Here is a 20000-nt window from a genome sequence, read left to right as displayed (position 1 = left end):
TGTTTTGTTTTTTTTTTTGCAGTTGGCCGTTTGTATTGGCAACACACGCTTCAACGACATCATGGAGGCGGGACTTCCCAACGATCTGGTCAAACCTCTGCCAAACAGTGACATGTGAGAGGCCTTTGTCTTTTATTCTACAACAGCACGTTTCCTTTTACACCTTCATCCGAAATCCGTGTATCATTCGTTCATTCGTTTTTCAATATAAAACCAAAAATAAGAAAACGAAAAAAAGAACAGTTTTCTTCGTTTTTTCAGTTTTCGATTTTGTGTTTAAATGAAGAATGGAAAAAAAAAAAAACGACCGTTTCCCATTTACGTGACTTCCGTGACTGCGATGCCGGACTTTTGCATCGCGTACGGACTGAACCAGGACTGATCCAGGTCCGAGACCAGACCAGGACCAGACCAGGGGACCAGACCGGGACCAGACCGGAGGCTCAGACCCCGTGGAGGCTCGGAGTCAAAGCTCGGAGTCCACTCTGGTCCCGGTCTGGTCCCGGTCTGTCCCAGTCTCAGTCCCACTCTGGTCCCGGTCTGGTCTCGGACCTGGATCAGTCCTGGGTATGCAGTGCAAAAGTCCGGCATCGCAGTCACGTAAACGGGAAACGGTCGTTTTTCTATTCTTCATTTAAACACAAAATCGAAAACTGAAAAAACGAATCGTTATCGGTTTTTTCATTTTGGTTTTGGAGACAAATAGTGAAGAAAACTGTTGTTTTTTCGTTTTCTTATTTTTGGTTTTACATTGAAAAACAAATGAACGAATGATACACAGATTATCCGAGCCCATGATTTTGAACATTTGGATTTTTATTTTTTTTTAAGGTGACAGGACAGTCCCAGTTTTGAGCCTGTGCCCCCAGATTTACACAAAACCATCAATATGTCCCAGTTTTATACAAGAAATGTCCCAGGTGTCTTTATTTTTGACACATTTGATCGCCTGCCAACAGTAAAGAGACACATACGTTGTCATTTGTTTAGGTAAAATTCAGAAAAGCTGCTTCAAAATGACCAAAACACAAAGAAAATGTGACTGTACTGACTCACATTAGAGCAGTTTTATTATTAACAACCCAAACCAGGGATCTCCCAGTTTTTTATTTTGAAAATCTGGTCACTTTTTTTTTACATGTTTGAATTTGTACAGAGGTTTAAAAAGAAAGAGAAAGTTCTGATGCCGTCTTTGTCGTTGCTCTCACTCTATCACTGACCTCACATGAATCACCACAAACATGTCGCTGTTCTTCACTTTGGAGCAGAATGTTTTCCTGCAATGTTGAGAAAATCCCATTTCCTAAAGCCTTAGTCACAATAACCTGCACGGGTCCCACGGACGAGGGCTGAGTATCATTAAGGAGTTGCCGATACGATACATATCTCGATACACTGCACTTTCGATTCGATATGATATATTTCAAATCGATTCGATACGGTTCAATAAAAAATAAAATCTAAATCGTGGCTGTGATACTAAAAGTCTTTGTTAAACCACTTCTTGTGCAAAGTTAAAATGAAACACAAACAAACATTTTAACGAATCTCACTCTTACGGGGGAAGTACGGGTCAAGTACGCGTCATGCAGGTGTGTCACAGGTTTTTCCATTTTCTCACGCCAACTGCGTCGTTCCTACGGGTCACGTGCAGGCCTCGATGCGATGCTCGTGCGGGCGCACACACCCGGCACAGGGCGGCAGTAGCTCAGTTGGTGGAGCATTCGTCCACTGATCTGAAGGTTGGTGGTTCGATTCCAGTTCTCGACATAAAACATCACAGGTTGAGCGTCAGATCCACTGACCCACAGGTTGCTGGTGTGATTCCAACAGATGAATGCTGTCGTTGTGTCCTTGGGCAAGACGCTAAACCCACCTTGCCCACAGTGTCTGCGTACACTGGTGTGTTGTAAAGCTCTTAAAGTGCCTTGAAGGTGGAAAAGTGCTATAGAAAAATGTGACCATTTACCATTTACACACGAGTCGTAGCAGCCGTACTGTACACACCAAGTTTACGCCGAAAAGATGCTGCAAAGGGGAAGGCAAAGGGCAAGAGGACGGGGAAGGGCCGTGACAGTGAGGCCCGGAGACTGCAGCAGCAGCAGCAGCAGCAGGAGGAGGAGGAGGAGCCACAGCAGGTCCCCAGGCCGAGGAGGAGGCAGTCAGGGAGCGAGGCACTAGTGGGGACAGTGACAGCGGCCACAGCGCGACGGCCACAGGGAAGCGTTGTAAGAGCCGTCTTGGCATCGCCCTGGTCGAACGATGGATGAGTACGATGTGAGGAAGTGGTGATGACAAACCCAGTGTTATACAGCACGGCGATAAGAGCCACATGACGTAAGCCTGTCGCACGAGCCGCGTAAGAGGCTTGTACTTGCCTCGTACAAACAACTAGAGTGCGTTACAATTGGTCTGTACGAGATTTTGACTCGTACGTGACCCTTGTGTGGCACTTGAGTACGGTGCACTATTGCCTCACGACAGTCTTAAGACCCGCACAACACTCACATGCCCCACTTTGCAGAAATTTCTCCCAGGGTTCCGTACGAGTCTCACGGGACCCACAAGCCACACTTGTACCACCCTTACGAAGCACTTAGAAAACTCTCTCTACAGAACCCCACGGGCCAAGAAATGTCAGCAGCCGTACGGGTGAATTGCCCTTGCCGGTTATTGTGACTAAACCTTAACTGAGTGATACTAACTCTCTGTATTGACTCGCTTGTGCCGACCTCAGGAGCGCCCGAAAGGAGTACATCGTGTCCAAGTACGCAGAGCGACGCTACGTGGTGAGGAGAGAAGACTCCGACCCCGGCAGGTTGTACGACGCCGTCAGGAGCCGGGACCTGTGCGCCCTGCTGCAGCTGTACGCCGAGGGGGTCGACCTGGTCCAGCCCCTGCCCACCCCCGACACACCGGTCAGTGAACGCACAAGTCACGCACAAGTCACGCACAAGTCACGCACAAGTCACGCACAAGACACGCACAAGACACACACAAGACACACACAAGTCACACACAAGTCACACACAAGTCACACACAAGACACACACACACAAGTCACACACAAGTCACACACAAGTCACACACAAGTCACGCACAAGTCACGCACAAGACACACACAAGACACACACAAGTCACACACAAGTCACACACAAGTCACACACAAGTCACACACAAGTCACGCACAAGTCACGCACAAGTCACGCACAAGACACACACAAGACACACACAAGTCACACACAAGTCACACACAAGTCACACACAAGACACACACAAGTCACGCACAAGTCACGCTTTTCTCCCAGAATAATACCACCTGGTCTTGAAGCTGTGGATCTGTGTTGGCAGAGACACTGAGCTTTGTGTCCAGTTATTTTAGTTATTTTCAGAAAACAGATCAACCATAAACAGGTTTTAACATCAGAATAGGTGAGGTACGGAAGCCCTGAGCGGCAAGAAAAAAAAACACAAAAAAAAACGTCATTTAGGCTCCATTTTCTAAGTTTTATTTTTTATTTTTTGCACCAACAACAAAAAAATATTAGTTTGTCTTTTTTTACTGTTAACCCTCTCAGGCTCAAATTAATTTTTAGTATCAGGAAAAATCTGATATTTGGGGAAAATTATCATATGGGGTAGTAACATACAATCCTGACTTTTTTATCTTTTGTAAACAACAAAAGTATTTTGCACTTCTGGCAGGTCATTTGCTTGTAGTCGTTCTTGCACAGTCTGTATCGTCCACGTTTATCAGCATGGATGGAAAAAAAAGGCTCCTGATTAAAAAAAGCTCAATAAAATATGGATGTGGAGTAAGTAGGTAATTGGCATTTAGCTGTTGCAAATCTGCAACGCCTGCCTGGAGCCAGTGGAGAAAAAAAAACCCTCTAAAATCAAACACTCCAGAATGTTCAAGTGTTTTCCCAGTATATTACTTTAAATGCCAAAGTTCAGTACGTATACATATATACATATATATATAGAGGGAGAGTTTGAAGGACACACGTCTTTGTGTTTCAGAAGCTGAAGGAGACGGCGCTGCACGTCGCTGTTCGTCTGGAGGAGAAAAGTTCTCTGGCCCTGGTGGATTTCCTCTGTCAGAACAGGTCAGCAGCTCCACGATGTTTTAACACTGAAACCTTCTCACCTTTAAGTCTGTCCTCTGTCTGGGCTTCTTAAACTACAGGAGATTTACCAGGATGTGAATGTTTTACTAACCAAGGATTTCATAAATTAAACAATATTAAATAATAAACCTGCAGTATTTGAGTGTTTGTGTGGTGTTTGCAGTAACTGTGTGGAGAAGAGGACGAGTGAGGGGAACACGGCTCTGCACTACAGCGTCCTGCATCACAAACCAGAGTCTCTCAAGTTACTGCTCAAAGCTAAAGCCGCTCTTCACACAGGTACTTCTGCACCATGTCTGTGCAACAACCCTTTCCCATTTCCATGACTTAAACTGCGATGCTGGACTTTTGTGCCGCATACGGACTGAACCAGGACTGAACATACGGACTGAACCAGGTCTGCGGCACAAAAGTCCAGCATCGCAGTTGAAATCACAGAAACTGGAAATGGCCGTTATCTGCTTTTTTCCATTATTCATTTAAACACAAGATCAACAACTGAAAAACTGAGTGAATGCTCTATATACTGTGTGTACACATTAGTTAATCTTTAAGCAGAGCGTTTACAGCGAGCAGCTCGGTGTAACAAACGGCTCATTTACTCTGTTCTCCTTGTGTCCTCAGTGAACGCAGCCGGGGAGTCGGCTCTGGACATGGCCCGCAGGCTGCAGCACACACACTGTGTCGAACTGGTGAGACCTGAGCTCCTCTGTGACACCAACACCACACACACACACAGAAAACAGATTTCACACTTTCTGCACTCACAAAGCACCAGAACCAGAACCAGAACCTCCCACAGCTGAGCCCCTCCTCCTCCTCTGTCCGTGCAGTCACCAGAGGGCGCCACTTCTAGTTCATTCACCGATCTGATGCTGGTATCGGATTTTGGATACCAGCACCAATGCTGAAAAATGTGCTGCATCAGATAAAAGCTTCCAAATATCGGTTCAGCCGATATTCTGGTCGGACATATACTGTATTTATCAGAGTATAAGTTACACCAGCCAAAAAATTAGTAATGAGGAAGAAAAAAAACAGATACAAGTGGCACTTTTGAGGGAAATGTAAGTTATAAAATGAGAGATCAGGAGCAGACATTTCGTGTGTAAAGTCAAGTTGTAGTAAAAACAATAGAAGAGAGAAGAACAGACTGTTAATGGCAAAGAGAAAATTCAGTTTGTCGACTGGACAAAAGTTAGTTTGGTTGAAGATGTTTCGCAGTTTTGCTCATCCAAGCTGCTTCTTCAGTTCTAGAGTACTACTAAGAGTACTACTAAGAGTACTACTGAGAGTACTACTGAGAGTACTACTGAGAGCACTACTGAGAGTACTACTGAGAGTACTACTGAGAGTACTACTGAGAGTACTACTGAGAGCACTACTGAGAGTACTACTAAGAGTACTACTAAGAGTACTACTAAGAGTACTACTGAGAGTACTACTAAGAGTACTACTGAGAGTACTACTGAGAGTACTACTGAGAGTACTACTAAGAGTACTACTAAGAGTACTACTAAGAGTACTACTGAGAGCACTACTGAGAGTACTACTACTGAGAGCACTACTAGTAAGAGTACTACTAAGAGTACTACTAAGAGTACTACTAAGAGTACTACTGAGAGCACTACTGAGAGTACTACTGAGAGCACTAGAGTACTACTGAGTACTACTAGAGTACTACTAAGAGTACTACTGAGAGCTACTACTACTAGAGAGTACTACTAAGAGTACTACTGAAGAGTACTACTAAGAGTACTACTAAGAGTACTACTACTGAGAGCACTACTACTAGAGTACTACTGAGAGCACTACTGAGAGTACTACTACTACTGAGTACTACTACTAGAGTACTACTACTAAGAGTACTACTAAGAGTACTACTACTGAGAGCACTACTAAGAGTACTACTGAGAGTACTACTAAGAGCACTACTAAGAGTACTACTAAGAGCTACTAGAGTACTACTGAGTACTACTGAGAGTACTACTAAGAGTACTACTAAGAGAGACTACTAAGAGTACTACTAAGAGTACTACTAGAGCTACTAGAGTACTACTACTACTAGAGTACTACTAAGAGTACTACTGAGAGTACTACTGAGAGAACTACTACTGAGAGTACTACTAAGAGTACTACTGAGAGAGAGCTACTACTGAGAGTACTACTACTGAGAGTACTACTAAGAGTACTACTGAGAGCACTACTGAGAGTACTACTGAGAGTACTACTTAGAGTACTACTGAGAGTACTACTGAGAGTACTACTAAGAGTACTACTGAGAGTACTACTGAGATAGAGAAAAAAACAGAACTGAAGAAGCATCTTGGATGAGCTGTGAAACGTCTTCAACCAAACTAAATTTTGTCCAGTCGACAAACTGAGTTTTCTCCTTGCCATGATTCTACCTGGACGACTGAGGGATTCTTCACACAACAGACTGTTAACGTCACATATTTCACAGTTCTTCACATAAACTATAACATAAACAACAGAACAGAACAAGTTTAACCAAACTCTCCATCTCACTCCAAATCACTAAATCCATTCAGTTCTTCATCCTCGGTGTCACTTCTGAACAACTCGGCCTCGACCTCCGGAGGTAAACAGAGCGACGCAAACTCTTCTGTGTCGCTGTCGTCAGACTCAGCATCAGTTCCAGTTAGAATTATTCCACCAAAGATGTTCATTTTGTCTTCTTCTGTACTTTAACTTCTTGGGTTCTTTTTAAAGACAAAACAGTAAAGTGGATTTACCTTGTTGACATATTTCGGCTGCTGCATCTTCAGAACTGTCTGAGATTCATGTCAACAAGGTAAATCCACTTTACTGTTTTGTCTTTAAAAAGAACCCAAGAAGTTTATAGAATTATTGGGGTCTTTCTGAATCCCGACAGGATGGTTTCGGTGTCACTGAAGTCCAGACTTTGTCCATCCATCCAGTAACTTCGGGAAAGTTTCATGGTGCATCCTCCCGGTGTCACTAGTTTCTCTCTCACTCCAAACTTTCTTTCTGCTGCTCGATTTCCATTTTCGGCTGCAGATTTCACGACTTGCAGTTTGTAATCTGCAGAATCCGATTTTGTTTTTGGAGGCGTTTGTGTTCAGTCTTCTCAGTCTTTGTCTTTATAAGTTTGTTCAGAAGTAACGGTGCGATCGACTGACATGACACAGACAGGACAGAGGCTCTTTCTGCAGGAGACATGCGCAGTAGAGCCAAGTGACAGTGGTGCAGGAGGAACAGGAGCAGCAGATCCTCACACACAAGACTAGAACCTCTCCACACTTCACCAAAAACATTTAGACAACTTTAAACCAGAAGTTTGTGATTAATTATTTTAGATCAGTCTTGTAAAATAAAAATCTATGTGGTTATTTCTTATTTCAAATCTGATTTAAATTTCAGTAAAATAATCTATCATTGTCTTTCTTCCTGTGTGGTCGTGCAGTTGGAGCTGGCGCAGAGTGGTCAGTTTAACTCTCAGATCCACGTGGAGTTCGTGTGGGAGAGTCCGAGCCAGGAGCTGTACGACAGCGAGGACGATCTGGACGAGAGGGTAAACACGGCTCACTTTCACTTTCACTATGACGGACAAACCGCAAAGACGCCATTTTGAGCACAGAGCCCGATCAGACATAAATGTTCTCATTGTGTGGTGCCAGAGCAGATAAAATGTCAGTCAGCGAGTTTGGACTCGATTCAATTTAGTGTTTATGTGATGTACAACATGTCTTTGGTTTCACGACATTTCTGAATGTGCACGAGATCATTTAGTTTAAATAAATAAACAAAAACAACAGAAAAGTGAGGACTGCACTTTGTAATAATGTCATAGTACATATTATATTATTACAAAATGTGCGTGTTAAATTCCATGGAAATATAGTTTGTAATAATGTCATCAGTGTTGGGGAGTAACAGATTACATGTACCGGAGTAATGTAATCAGAGTACAAATGATGAGTAACTGTATTCAGTTACAGTTACTGTTTCAGTGAGTGGTAATTGGATTACAGTTACTTTGTTGAAATAAATCGATTTCACGGCGGGATTTTCCTGTTTTTACATTTTGGGCTAAATCCCCTTTTTTTTTTCTTTTCTTTTTTTTTCTTTTTGGTAATTCCACTCATTGCCGGAAACTAAACCAGGTCTAAACCAGAACTAAACCAAGACTAGAACCAGGTCTAAACTAGATCTAAACCAGGTCTAAACCAGGACTAAACCAGGATTTAACAGGACTAAATCCTGCTGTGTGGACGTGTTTCTTCTTCTTCTATCAATAATATTTTTAATTTGGTTCAGTAAAATCTGGACTTTTTATTTTCTTTTATCAGACAAAACTTCTTATGTGAAGATTTCCTCGTCTTTGTTTCTCTACAGCAAATCAAGTAATCCAAAGTAATCAGATTACATTACTCACTTTAAGTATTTTAATGGATTACGTTACAAACTACATTTTGGGGTGTGTAATCTGTAATCTGTAGGGGATTACATTTTAAAAGTCACCTTCCCGACACTGAATGTCATTTACTGAAGTGAACAGCATAAAAAGAAGTACAGCTCTGATTTCAAGTTCCAATAAAACACAGAACCCTTCATTTACAATCTTCATTCTGGATTATAATTAATCATATTACCAAAGTAAGAGATGTGTCATTTAATTAAATGTAATAACTGTTATTTAATTCTTATTATTTATTACCATTCCACTCTGTTACTGTGCTCTTGTTTGTGAAGTCATGTGCAGATTTCTACTCCAGTGGTTTGAACAAATTTGTTTGAACAAGATCCAATAATCTAGTCCAAGTTTACGCTGCAATAAACAATATCTAACTAAATTAAAATGACTTAAATTAAGAACATTTGACTTTATTTGAGTCAATTTAACTTGAAAAGTCAAATTATCTGCTAATGGAACAAGTGTGTTTTTCTTAATTCAAGCCACGTTCGATTTTGTTTCTTATTTTAAGTGCAAATATTTGTTGTTGCTTCCAGTCCAATATTTGTACAGCACATTTTATAAACAAGAAAGTTTCCAAAGTGCTTCAAATAGTGACGTAAAACATTTTACTTAAAAAAAAATCTGCAGAATTATGCAGAATTATGTTCTAATAATAATAAAACCAATGAACAAAAAGAATAAAATCAATACATAAAAGCAGTACTAAAAATAGATAAACAATAAATAAATAAAATAAAATAAAAAATTAAATAAATAAATTGAATAAAAAATAAAAAAATTAAATAAAAAATGTAAATTAAATAAACAGAGGACCACAGCTCATGCAGTGTTAAAAGCCAGAGAATTAAAGTCGGTCTTAAGACGAGACTTAATTTCTGATTTTAAGTGCAGCAAGTTGTATTTTCATATTTTAAGTACAAAAAGTCTTGTTTCATTGACTTAAATCATGATAAAACTTATGTTATTAGGTTCTTTATTCAGACCAAGAGTTTGTTTTTCAAACCTGACGTGATAAAACTTTCTTAATTGGAGTCATCTTAACTTGACTAGATTTTAGTTTTTGCAGTTTTTGGCCTTGATATAACAAGAGGTTTATTCTTTTATTTACTAGTAAATATGTTTGGAGATAAGATAAATTAACTAAAAAAAAAAGTCATTTATTATTAGTGTATGAATCTGGAAAAGTCTCTGTAAAGAGTCTCTGAGTGTCCAGAAAAGCTCCATATAAAACTGATGCATTAATATTTATTATTTTTCATCCTGATTCTGTAACACAAACACTGACTGCAGTATATTTTTGTGTTTTTCTCCAGGTGAGCCCGTCGCCCAAAAGCCACGGTTCCACTGCGTCGGGGAACGGGAACACGTTTGCCCGCTGGAGTGTGGCCAACGCTTCCCCCGGCTCCCGGCCCTGTCAGACCTACGAGAACCTGGACTTCCTCTACAACAACAGCGCCCCCAGTGGACGAGTCACGCCACCTCCTCCTCTGCCCGCCAAGGCCATTCAGAGAGAGAGAGGTGAGAGAAGTTTAAAGGTTAAAGGTGCACTTTGGAACATGCCAGGTGTGGGGTCCGCTACCTGCTTGTGTCTGTGGAGATTGTCTACAGGGACGAGCAGTTTTGCCTTAAACTGTTAAACGTGTGTTTTTATTCTTCCAAATTTTCAAAAACTTGAAAAGACCATTCTTCCTGTGAGGGGGGTTGCCTCTGCACAGATGTGACCTGTAACTTGGACTGATGACGTCACCTGCTCGTCTTTCAGTTCAGGATGTGCTTCGGTTTTGACGTCACAGTTCGGTTCATTTTCGGATCAGTTTGGGAACAAAATGCAAAACCATTTGCTCGTTGTTTATTTGTGTTTTTATTAAACCAACAGTTTGTTTTAACAGGAAAATAAAATAAATGCAAAGTGCTGCTGGTAAAACTTATAAGTTAAATAACAAATGTATGAAATATTCAAAAAAATTAATTCCTTGTAAATAGTAAACAAAACTTTTCAAAAAGTAAAGTGCAGCACGAACAGTTAAGCATGAAGTTTTATTCAATCTTCAGATTTTTGCCCAGAAAAAACTACTTGTCCATATGTTTATTTTATTATCATGTCGTCTCATAAAAAACAATGAAATACAGATCTTGTTTTTCTGTTGCCCCAGACTCTGGCATGTGCATCATTACAGACTTTGGCCTGTTTAAACGCAAGATAAAAATATTCAGACATTTCAGCACTAATGCAGTAACGCACTGACTTTGCGCAATTAGTTTTTATTTTACTGTTTAATATTTTGCAAGTTTCTTTACAGCTGATTTGATTGGAAAAACACTTTGGGCACCTTAAGTGTTATAAAGAGTGCTATAAATAAAGATTGACATTTATTTATTATACATGGAAATATCCGGTACATTTAACTTCTTTCTTTCTTTTTTGGGTAAAATTCTGATTGACTTGCTTTCAAATGCTCCTCCTCCTGTATTGTCCAGTGTTTGTCAGTTTTTTGATCGTGTCTTTTGCTTGTACAGGCCGCTCAGAGTCTCAGATCTCCACCTCCTCTCAGGACCCGACCAAGAGCTCGTCCAGCCCCCAGAGCCAATCCCGGCACAGCCCCACCGTCACCAGGAGCCACAGCGGAAAGGCCCCGGGGTCCCCACAGAGCCAGGGCAGGAGGGCACCGGGCTCACCGCAGAGTCAGGGCCGAGGCAGCAGGGCGCCTGACTCGCCCCTGAGTCAGGGCTGTCTGCAGCCGTGGCACAGACTTTCAGGAGAAGTTCAGGTTGGAGCAGGATCAGGAGCACAGGCGGCTCCTTCTGCAAACAACCACAAAGGACCTGTCAGGTAAAACTCTGGGGAAAGGACGCGAGCACAAGTACGACTCTAGAGGAAACTGTCCAGGGGAGTCCAGGGGAGTCCAGGAGTGTCCAGGAGAGACCAAGGGAGTCCAGGAGAGACCAGGGGAGTCCAGGAGAGACCAGGGGAGTCCAGGAGAGACCAGGGGAGTCCAGGAGAGACCAGGAGAGTCCAGGAGAGACCAGGGGAGACCAAGGGAGTCCAGGAGAGACCAGGAGAGACCAGGAGAGACCAGGAGAGACCAGGAGAGACCAAGGGAGACCAGGAGAGTCCAGGAGAGACCAGGGAGAGACCAGGGAGACCAGGAGAGACCAGGAGAGACCAGGAGAGACCAAGGGAGACCAGGAGAGTCCAGGAGAGACCAGGAGAGACCAGGAGAGATCCAGGAGAGTCCAGGAGAGACCAGGAGAGACCAGGAGAGACCAGGAGAGACCAGGAGAGACCAGGAGAGACCAGGAGAGACCAGGAGAGACCAGGAGAGACCAGGAGAGAGACCAGGAGAGACCAGGGAGACCAGGAAGAGACCAGGAGAGACCAGGAGAGACCAGGAGAGACCAGGAGAGACCAGGAGAGACCAGGAGAGTCCAGGAGAGACCAGGAGAGACCAGGAGAGACCAGGAGAGAGAGAGACCAGGAGAGACCAGGAGAGACCAGGAGAGACCAGGAGAGACCAGGAGAGACCAGGAGAGATGAGAAGAGACCAGGAGAGACCAGGAGAGAGACCAGGAGAGACCAGGAGAGACCAGGAGAGTCCAGGAGAGACCAGGAGAGACCAGGAGAGACCAGGAGAGACCAGGAGAGACCAGGAGAGTCCAGGAGAGTCCAGGAGAGACCAGGGCAGCTGCTGTAGGGAGCGGATGTTTCGTGCAGAGTGAAACTAATTCAGATAGTTTCATGGTCATTAGGGGTGTAATGGTACAAAAATCCCAGTTCAGTACGTCCCTCTGTTTTGAGGTCAGGGTTCAGTTCATTTTCAGTTCAGTTTGGGAACAAAATGCAAAACCATTTGCTTGTTTATTTGTGTTTTTATTAAACAGTTTGTTTTAACCATGATACAAATGGGAAAATAAAATAAATGCAAAGTGCTGCTTGGTAACACTAATGAGTTAAATAAAATATTCTCAAATAAACAACAAATGTATGAAATATAAAAAATAAATTCCTTGTAAACAGTAAATAAAACTTTTAAACGTAAAGTGCTGCACTAAGATGAACTTTTACTCAATCTTCAGATTTTTGCCCAGAAGGGCCAAACATTTTACTTATATCATGAAGTGCATCTGCATCTGACAGATTTTATGATTATAAATAGAAATTACATTGTTACACCAATTAAGAAGCAATTTGTGCTGAAAAGTTAAAAAATACGAGAGAATTCTATCCAAAGGTTTGGTACAATTTACAAAAAAAATTTTCTGATACTTATGACATTATTTAAAATAAATGAATAAATATATATGAGTGATTATACAGATACACACGTCTCAGGACAAAAGTGCGACAGGTTTAGGAAGTGTTTGTTACTCATACGACACTGGTGCAGGTTCACGTGGGCTCACACACTCACTATTCCACTATCGTTACACTAGATACAGAGTTTATATAACTATGAGCTGTGTGAATTCAGTCTGGCGCAGATGTTTCTGTGTGTGTCTGACCGTCCTGTGTGGTGCCAGTTCACAGAAAACCACATCGTACCGCAGGACCTGCAGTGGAGGAGCAGCCCAGTCCAAAACCCTGCCCCAGAGCGTCCAGGCCAGCAGCGTCCAGGCGAGCAGCGTCCAGGCGAGCAGCGTCCAGGCCAGCAGCGTCCAGGGGAGTCAGGAGGAGCTGTACTGTAGCCTGCAGTCCTCCTCTCCTCCTGCTCCATCTTCATCCCCCTCGTCCTCCTCCAGCTCCTCCTCCTCCTCCTCTTCCACGTCTGGGGCGGCGGCGCTGAACCCCGCCCCCCGAACTCGCAGGAACGCCATGGTACGTCCGCACAGAGACTCAGGTCACGTTCACTCCTTTGTAAGACGCCGCAGGTTTCTTCACGTTCTCTTGTAGCTGCACACTTACTGATATCATGATTTTTTTTTGGTTACTGTAAAGAAAAGTTATATTTTAGTTAGTTGTGTCAAATTATCGCGTTAATTGCGATTAATTAATTACAGTCATATTTAGCGCGTTATGTTTTTTAATCGCGTTAATCTCATTTTTTATCTCTAACTTTACCGTTTCTGTATGTGAGTTGCTTTATTATAAAATCTGTTTTCATGTGTTGCTGGGACAACAACACACACACAAAAACACATTTATAAATTTTTTTATTTCGGTAATTTCACTCATTGCCGGAAACCCACACAAAACGCGGTGAGACTTGGGCTCAACAGCCAATTTGGAGAGATTTGTTAAACAATAAATGACTTTATAAAGTCACTTTTTTTGTTCTATATGAGTCTTTTGATCTGCCACAATAATGTAATAATGAATTTAAATGAAAATACCTCAAATTGAAGCTTTTCTCAGCAATTTTTAGATGAGATTAAAATTAGATTAATTAGATTAATTAATTACAGATCATAATTAATTAATCTCTAAATTTTTTTAATCGCATGACAGCACTAATTTTTGTGTTTTATGTGATTTCACTGGTGAGTTTTTAATTTGGTATTTGTCCCCCAAGACTTTACTGACACTTCTGGTTTCTAATGGAGCAGATGTGAACGCCAAACCAAATCACTACCGTATTTTGGGCATTAAAAGGGCTCTGGATTATTATTGAATGGTCTATTTTCGATCTTTTTTCACATATAAACCGCACCGGACTATGAGGCGCATTAAACGAAACACAACAGTTAGATATGTCAGTCAAAATTTATTTAACACGTTCACAATAACTCTCAACTTTGTTCGATTGTAACGCGTAAAAAAAATCCTGTCTGAGGTGATAAATTGAAAAATATGACCCACTGAAGGTCAATTCCTTTCATTACTAGTAAAAGTTCATCAAAATATGATACAGGGTGTAGAGGTTGTAAAAAAGTTATAACACTGTTGAACACGTCCCTCCTGCTTTGTGTTGTTGTGTAGATGTGAAATGAAACAAAGAGAAACATAGTGTGATGTTTCTGTGTGTAACTGTGTGTGTGTGTGTGTGTGTGTGTGTGTGTGTGTGTGTGTGTGTGTGTGTGTGTGTGTGTGTGTGCAGGTGTCTGTCAGTCGGCCTCATCACAAACGTGTTCGCGCTCTGGTGGACTGCAGGGCCGTGAGCGCGGAGCAGCTCGCCTTCTTCAAGGACGAGGTCATCATAGTCACGGGAAGTAGTGACCCCCACTGGTGGGTAAGTGCAACTACACGTCTCTTTGTTTCACTGAAGCAGAACGACAGAGCAAAATCAGCTTTTCAGAACTTAACCGAGGTTGTATTGTGTGTGTTGAGAGTTTGATCAGTCTTTATTTACTTATTTTCAAGACCACATTTTGCAGATCAACCTCCATTTACACGTCCACCGCTCTGTGCTCACTTTTATTTTCTGAATCCATGAGAATTATAGAATTCCTCAGACGTCAGGCTCCACTGGGCGCCACAGTTTTCTAATGTGGATGAGTGGAGTTGTTTCTTTTATTAAGTCTTCTTAGATGAATGTTGCAAGTTAAAATGTCCAAATAATAACTTAATCATGTTCCACATGTGCCATTGATTGTTTTTGTGATCAAATTTGTATTCGAGTGTTATCATTTCCAGTTACATAGGTTCCAGTTAGTGTAGTATTTTTCTCCCTTTTAAACTCCACACGTCCCACCCTGAAACTCTCTGTTGATGGACATGAAAACATATGTATAGAATAAACACACACACACATACACACACACATACATTCATATATAGCAGTAATTTTCTTCAAATAAAAATATGGTATTTAAATTCTATGGCTAGAATTTTAATAACTGAGTGAATGGTTCTTTTAGACATTTTTCTTCATTTTATGTATTTTACAGAGAAAAGTCAGAAGAAATGCCAACAGTTTGTTTCTGTACACTTCATATTACTCAGAACTTAGATTAAAACCCCAATCATGTTTTAAAAAATAAAACAATTTTAAAGTTATTCTCAGTCACACCACATGACTTTTTTGAGGTCGTAGCCAATTCATGTCCATAAAAAAACATCAAACATAGGCGGCAAGTTGGGCGTTGACGAGCCGCCTCGGTAATGCCAACTTTTCAAAAAATCAGGGCCATGCCTGATCCAAACAGCAAAACACCTATAATCACGGTTCCGAATATGTAGATGTCTTCTGTGTCCTCCACGGAGAGAGACGCCAGGCACACGACCCGCCACTTCTGCCGCCCGTCCATCGTGTTTCCTGCGGGGAAAGTTCCGTCGGCTCATGCAGGTTCGCCCGTTCCTGAGTTTCTCGTAGAAAAAAATCACGTCAGTTGCATTCGGTGACCAAATGATCAAATCCATAGTTAATTTGGGTTCGGAGAGCAGCAGAGCGGAGAGAGTCTCAGAGTATAAAGACACTAGACGAGACAGGACATAGAGCAGAACAGGAGAGAAAACACGTCCGCCCTCGTCAAGAGCCACAGAGAAAAGTCAGTAAATTGGACCAGTGAGAAATGTTTTTGGCTTTGTGTGCTGTAGATTCTAACTTTAGAGGCGACACAAGCACAAAAAGTCTGATTTAAAGCGTTTCTTGGTCTGTGTAACGTCTCTTTAAAACATTAAAACGTTTCCTGTGTCCGTGTGAAAAACTCTGGATGTTGTTTTTGTTTCCTTCAGGTGGGTCACATCGAGGGAGACCCGTCCAGGAGCGGCACATTTCCCGTCAACTACGTCCTCAAACTGACATGAGCCAAGAGGACGTTAACTACAGGTCATGGAGAGCGCCTCCCGTGGCCAGACCGCAGCACTACAGGTCACTACAGGTCAGCTCTTCTGGACAATAGAGAGATCTGTGACCCTCCTGCGCCGAACTCAGCTTTTGAGACGGTACTTTTTACTAAACCGAACACTCAAAGGGAAATACACCTGGAATTCTTGCACGTCGAACACTTTGGAGCGTGAGGACGTAAAGGGAGTAAAGGGAGTCTGCAGCGCTTTTCCTGAAGAGGGCAGTGTTGGTGTGGGATCTTCACTGCCTTTTTTATCAAGAATCTCGGACTTCAGGTCATCGCGCAATTCATACTGGGAAGGATTTTCTGAAAAAGCGAGCAACAAACCTCCATGTTTGTTTTCCCAGTGGGCAGTGTTGGAAAGTAACAGATTACATGTACCGGAGTAATCAGAGTACAAATGATGAGTAACTGTATTCAGTTACAGTTACTGTTTCAGTGAGTGGTAATTGGATTACAGTTACTTTGTTGAAATAATTGGTTTACACGGCGGGATTTTCCTGTTTTCACATTTTGGGCTAAACCAGGACTAAACCAGGACTAAAACCAGGTCTAAACCAGGACTAAACCAGGACTAAACCAGGACTAAACCAGGTCTAAACCAGGTCTAAACCAGGTCTAAACCAGGTCTAAACCAGGACTAAAACCAGGTCTAAACCAGGACTAAACCAGGTCTAAACCAGGTCTAAACCAGGACTAAACCAGGTCTAAACCAGGACTAAACCAGGACTAAACCAGGACTAAACCAGAATTAAACCAGGTCTAAACCAGGACTAAACCAAGACTAAACCAGAACTAAACCAGGTCTAAACCAGGTCTAAACCAGGTCTAAATCAGGACTAAATCAGGACTAAACCAGGACTAAACCAGGACTAAACCAGGTCTAAACCAGGTCTAAACCAGGACTAAACCAGGTCTAAACCAAGACTAAACCAGAACTAAACCAGGTCTAAACCAGGTCTAAACCAGGTCTAAACCAAGACTAAACCAGAACTAAACCAGGTCTAAACCAGGTCTAAACCAGGTCTAAATCAGGACTAAACCAGGACTAAACCAGGACTAAACCAGGTCTAAACCAGGTCTAAACCAGGACTAAACCAGGACTAAAACCAGGTCTAAACCAGGTCTAAACCAGTCTAAACCAGGTCTAAACCAGGACTAAACCAGGTCTAAACCAGGACTAAACCAGGACTAAACCAGGTCTAAACCAGGACTAAACCAGGACTAAACCAGGACTAAACTAAACCAGGTCTAAACCAAGGACTAAACCAGGAAACTAAACCAGGACTAAACCAGGACTAAACCAGGACTAAACCAGGACTAAACCAGGACTAAACCAGGTCTAAACCAGACTAAACCAGAACTAAACCAGGACTAAACCAGGACTAAACCAGGACTAAACCAGGTCTAAACCAGGACTAAACCAGAACTAAACCAGGACTAAACCAGGATAAACCAGGTCTAAACCAGGACTAAACCAGGACTAAACCAGGTCTAAACCAGGACTAAACCAGGACTAAACCAGGTCTAAACCAGGACTAAATCCTGCTGTGTGGACGTGTTTCTTCTTCTTCTATCAATAATATTTTTAATTTGGTTCAGTAAAGACTCTGCCTTTTTATTTTCTTTTATCAGACAAAACTTCTTATGTGAAGATTTCCTCGTCTTTGTTTCTCTGCAGTAAATCAAGTAATCCAAAGTAATCAGATTACATTACTCACTTTAAGTAATTTAATGGATTCTGTTACAAACTACATTTTGAGGTCTATAATCTATAATCTGTAGGGGATTATGTTTTAAAAGTCACCTTCCCAACACGGCCAGTGGGACGTGTCTATTGACAAAGTCGATCTTTTCGAGTCTTTTGAACCATTTCATTTTTGTTTCTGGTTCTGATATTGTCGTATTTTAGTTTTGGGATTCGGACGTCGTTAATTGTTGTGGTTGTTGATGTTCTAACAGCGGAAAACGACTCGAGAAATGTGTTTGTGAACTTCATAAATGCAAAAGTGAATCAGATGTGTGTGACTCAAACCTCCGTTCAAACTGTTTCTCTTCCCGACGGAATTGAAAAATAGTGAAAGGTGAAGGTGATGGGCAGGATTGATCCACAGGAAGAACCAAAAAGGAAACATTTGTCTGACTAAATCATCCCGAGTTTACAGAGAACATTTTGTATGTGGAGCGACGACAAAACAAAATCCTGTTTGTTAATGTTGAGGAGCAGAAGACAAACAGACTGAGCTGCACTTTCTTGTTCTTGTGGTTTTACACAAACATCACGTCTTGGTCTTTGCAGTGGAAGGTGTTTCTTGGTGAACAGTTGGAGACTTTCACTTTGGCGTTGACTTTTTAAATTCGTAATCAAGGTTGAGCGACGGATCAGGATTTTGTTTTGTCGTCGCTCCACATACAAAATGTTCTCTGTAAACTCAGGGATGATTTCTTAGGCAGACAAATGTTTAGTTTTTGGTTTTTTGTTTAAAAAAAAAAACACAGAATCAATCTAAAAACCACTTCAGTGACAAATAGGCAGAAAGCTCTGAAAAGTTGATTTTGCATGAGATTTAAGTGCACCTTACAGTCCGGAAAATACGATAAATCTTAGAAAAATAATAACTTACAATAAATAATTTCGTGTAACTTGTGTTTAAACTTAAGAATTCTGACAATATTTGAACAAAAGTGAACGTTTTGAGTTGCAGCACTTTAAACGGTGAAAGGGAGAGAGCTGCTCCTCCAGTCGCTCCGTCCTCCAACAGTTGAGGGTTTTTTGTTTTAGTCCAGGTTTAGATTTACAATCATCAGACGTGACGTTGTGGTTTGTTCTGTTTTTAAAGTTTGTTCAGTGTGAGTGACAAAGATGTGGGTCAATCATTGTAAATATGTTTTTAAATATGTAGGATCTGTAAAGTAAATGTACCTGCTCCATAAAGTCCTGTGTGAGTTTGTTTGGTTTAATAAAACTGCTCTTTTCTCAGACACCAGAGTCATTTGAAGTCGTAGTAGTTTTTGAAGTACTCTGGTACTTCTGCTCGAGTGTTTGGTACTAAACAGTAATACTGAGTGAAGACAGATCAGGACGACTGCTGTGGACAATATTATAAAAAAACACCATCAAACTGTGACTTCAAGTGTAAGTACAAGTATAAGTACAAGTATATGAGTATAAGTACGAGTATAAGTACAAGTGTACAAGTATATAGTACAAGTATAAGTACAAGTATATGAGTATAAGTACAAGTGTACAAGTATAAGTACAAGTATACAAGTATAAGTACAAGTATATAAGTACAAGTATATGAGTATAAGTACAAGTATACGTACGAGTATACAAGTATAAGTACAAGTATACAAGTATAAAGTATAAGTACAAGTATAAGTACAACGAGTATAAATACAAGTATAAGTACAAGTATACGAGTATAAGTTCAAGTATACGAGTATAAATACAAGTATAAGTACAAGTATACGAGTATAAGTACAAGTGTACGAGTATAAGTTCAAGTATACAAGTATAAATACAAGTATAAGTACAAGTATATGAGTATAAGTACAAGTGTACGAGTATACAAGTATAAATACAAGTATACAAGTATAAGTACAAGTATATGAGTATAAGTACAAGTATACAAGTATAAGTACAAGTATACAAGTATAAGTACAAGTATACAAGTATAAGTACA

General features: G+C 41.3%; 1 protein-coding gene across 3 annotated transcripts in view; it reads left to right on the top strand.

Moving 5' to 3' along the window:
- asap3 (ArfGAP with SH3 domain, ankyrin repeat and PH domain 3) overlaps nt 1-16853 on the top strand; it is a 114636-nt gene extending 97783 nt beyond the window's left edge. Inside the window, exons 16-26 of one of the 3 annotated variants that reach the window (XM_055158742.1) lie at nt 23-114; nt 2738-2918; nt 4027-4109; nt 4294-4409; nt 4755-4822; nt 7579-7686; nt 9906-10110; nt 11110-11422; nt 13111-13405; nt 14625-14756; nt 16202-16853. In XM_055158742.1, coding sequence (XP_055014717.1) covers nt 23-114; nt 2738-2918; nt 4027-4109; nt 4294-4409; nt 4755-4822; nt 7579-7686; nt 9906-10110; nt 11110-11422; nt 13111-13405; nt 14625-14756; nt 16202-16273 — 1665 coding nt within the window. In that variant the 3' untranslated portion in view covers nt 16274-16853. Of the gene's footprint in view, nt 1-22; nt 115-2737; nt 2919-4023; nt 4110-4293; nt 4410-4754; nt 4823-7578; nt 7687-9905; nt 10111-11109; nt 11423-13110; nt 13406-14624; nt 14757-16201 lie in introns of all 3 variants that reach the window. The other 2 variants (XM_055158749.1, XM_055158737.1) reach the window with 2 other exon arrangements.
- The last annotated feature ends 3147 nt before the right edge of the window (nt 16854-20000 follow it).

Source organism: Boleophthalmus pectinirostris, unplaced genomic scaffold (genome assembly GCF_026225935.1).
Source record: "Boleophthalmus pectinirostris isolate CB_2022bp ecotype Guang Dong unplaced genomic scaffold, ASM2622593v1 HiC_scaffold_10, whole genome shotgun sequence".
NCBI lineage: Eukaryota > Metazoa > Chordata > Actinopteri > Gobiiformes > Gobiidae > Boleophthalmus > Boleophthalmus pectinirostris.
This window is presented reverse-complemented; position numbering and strand designations above follow the sequence as displayed.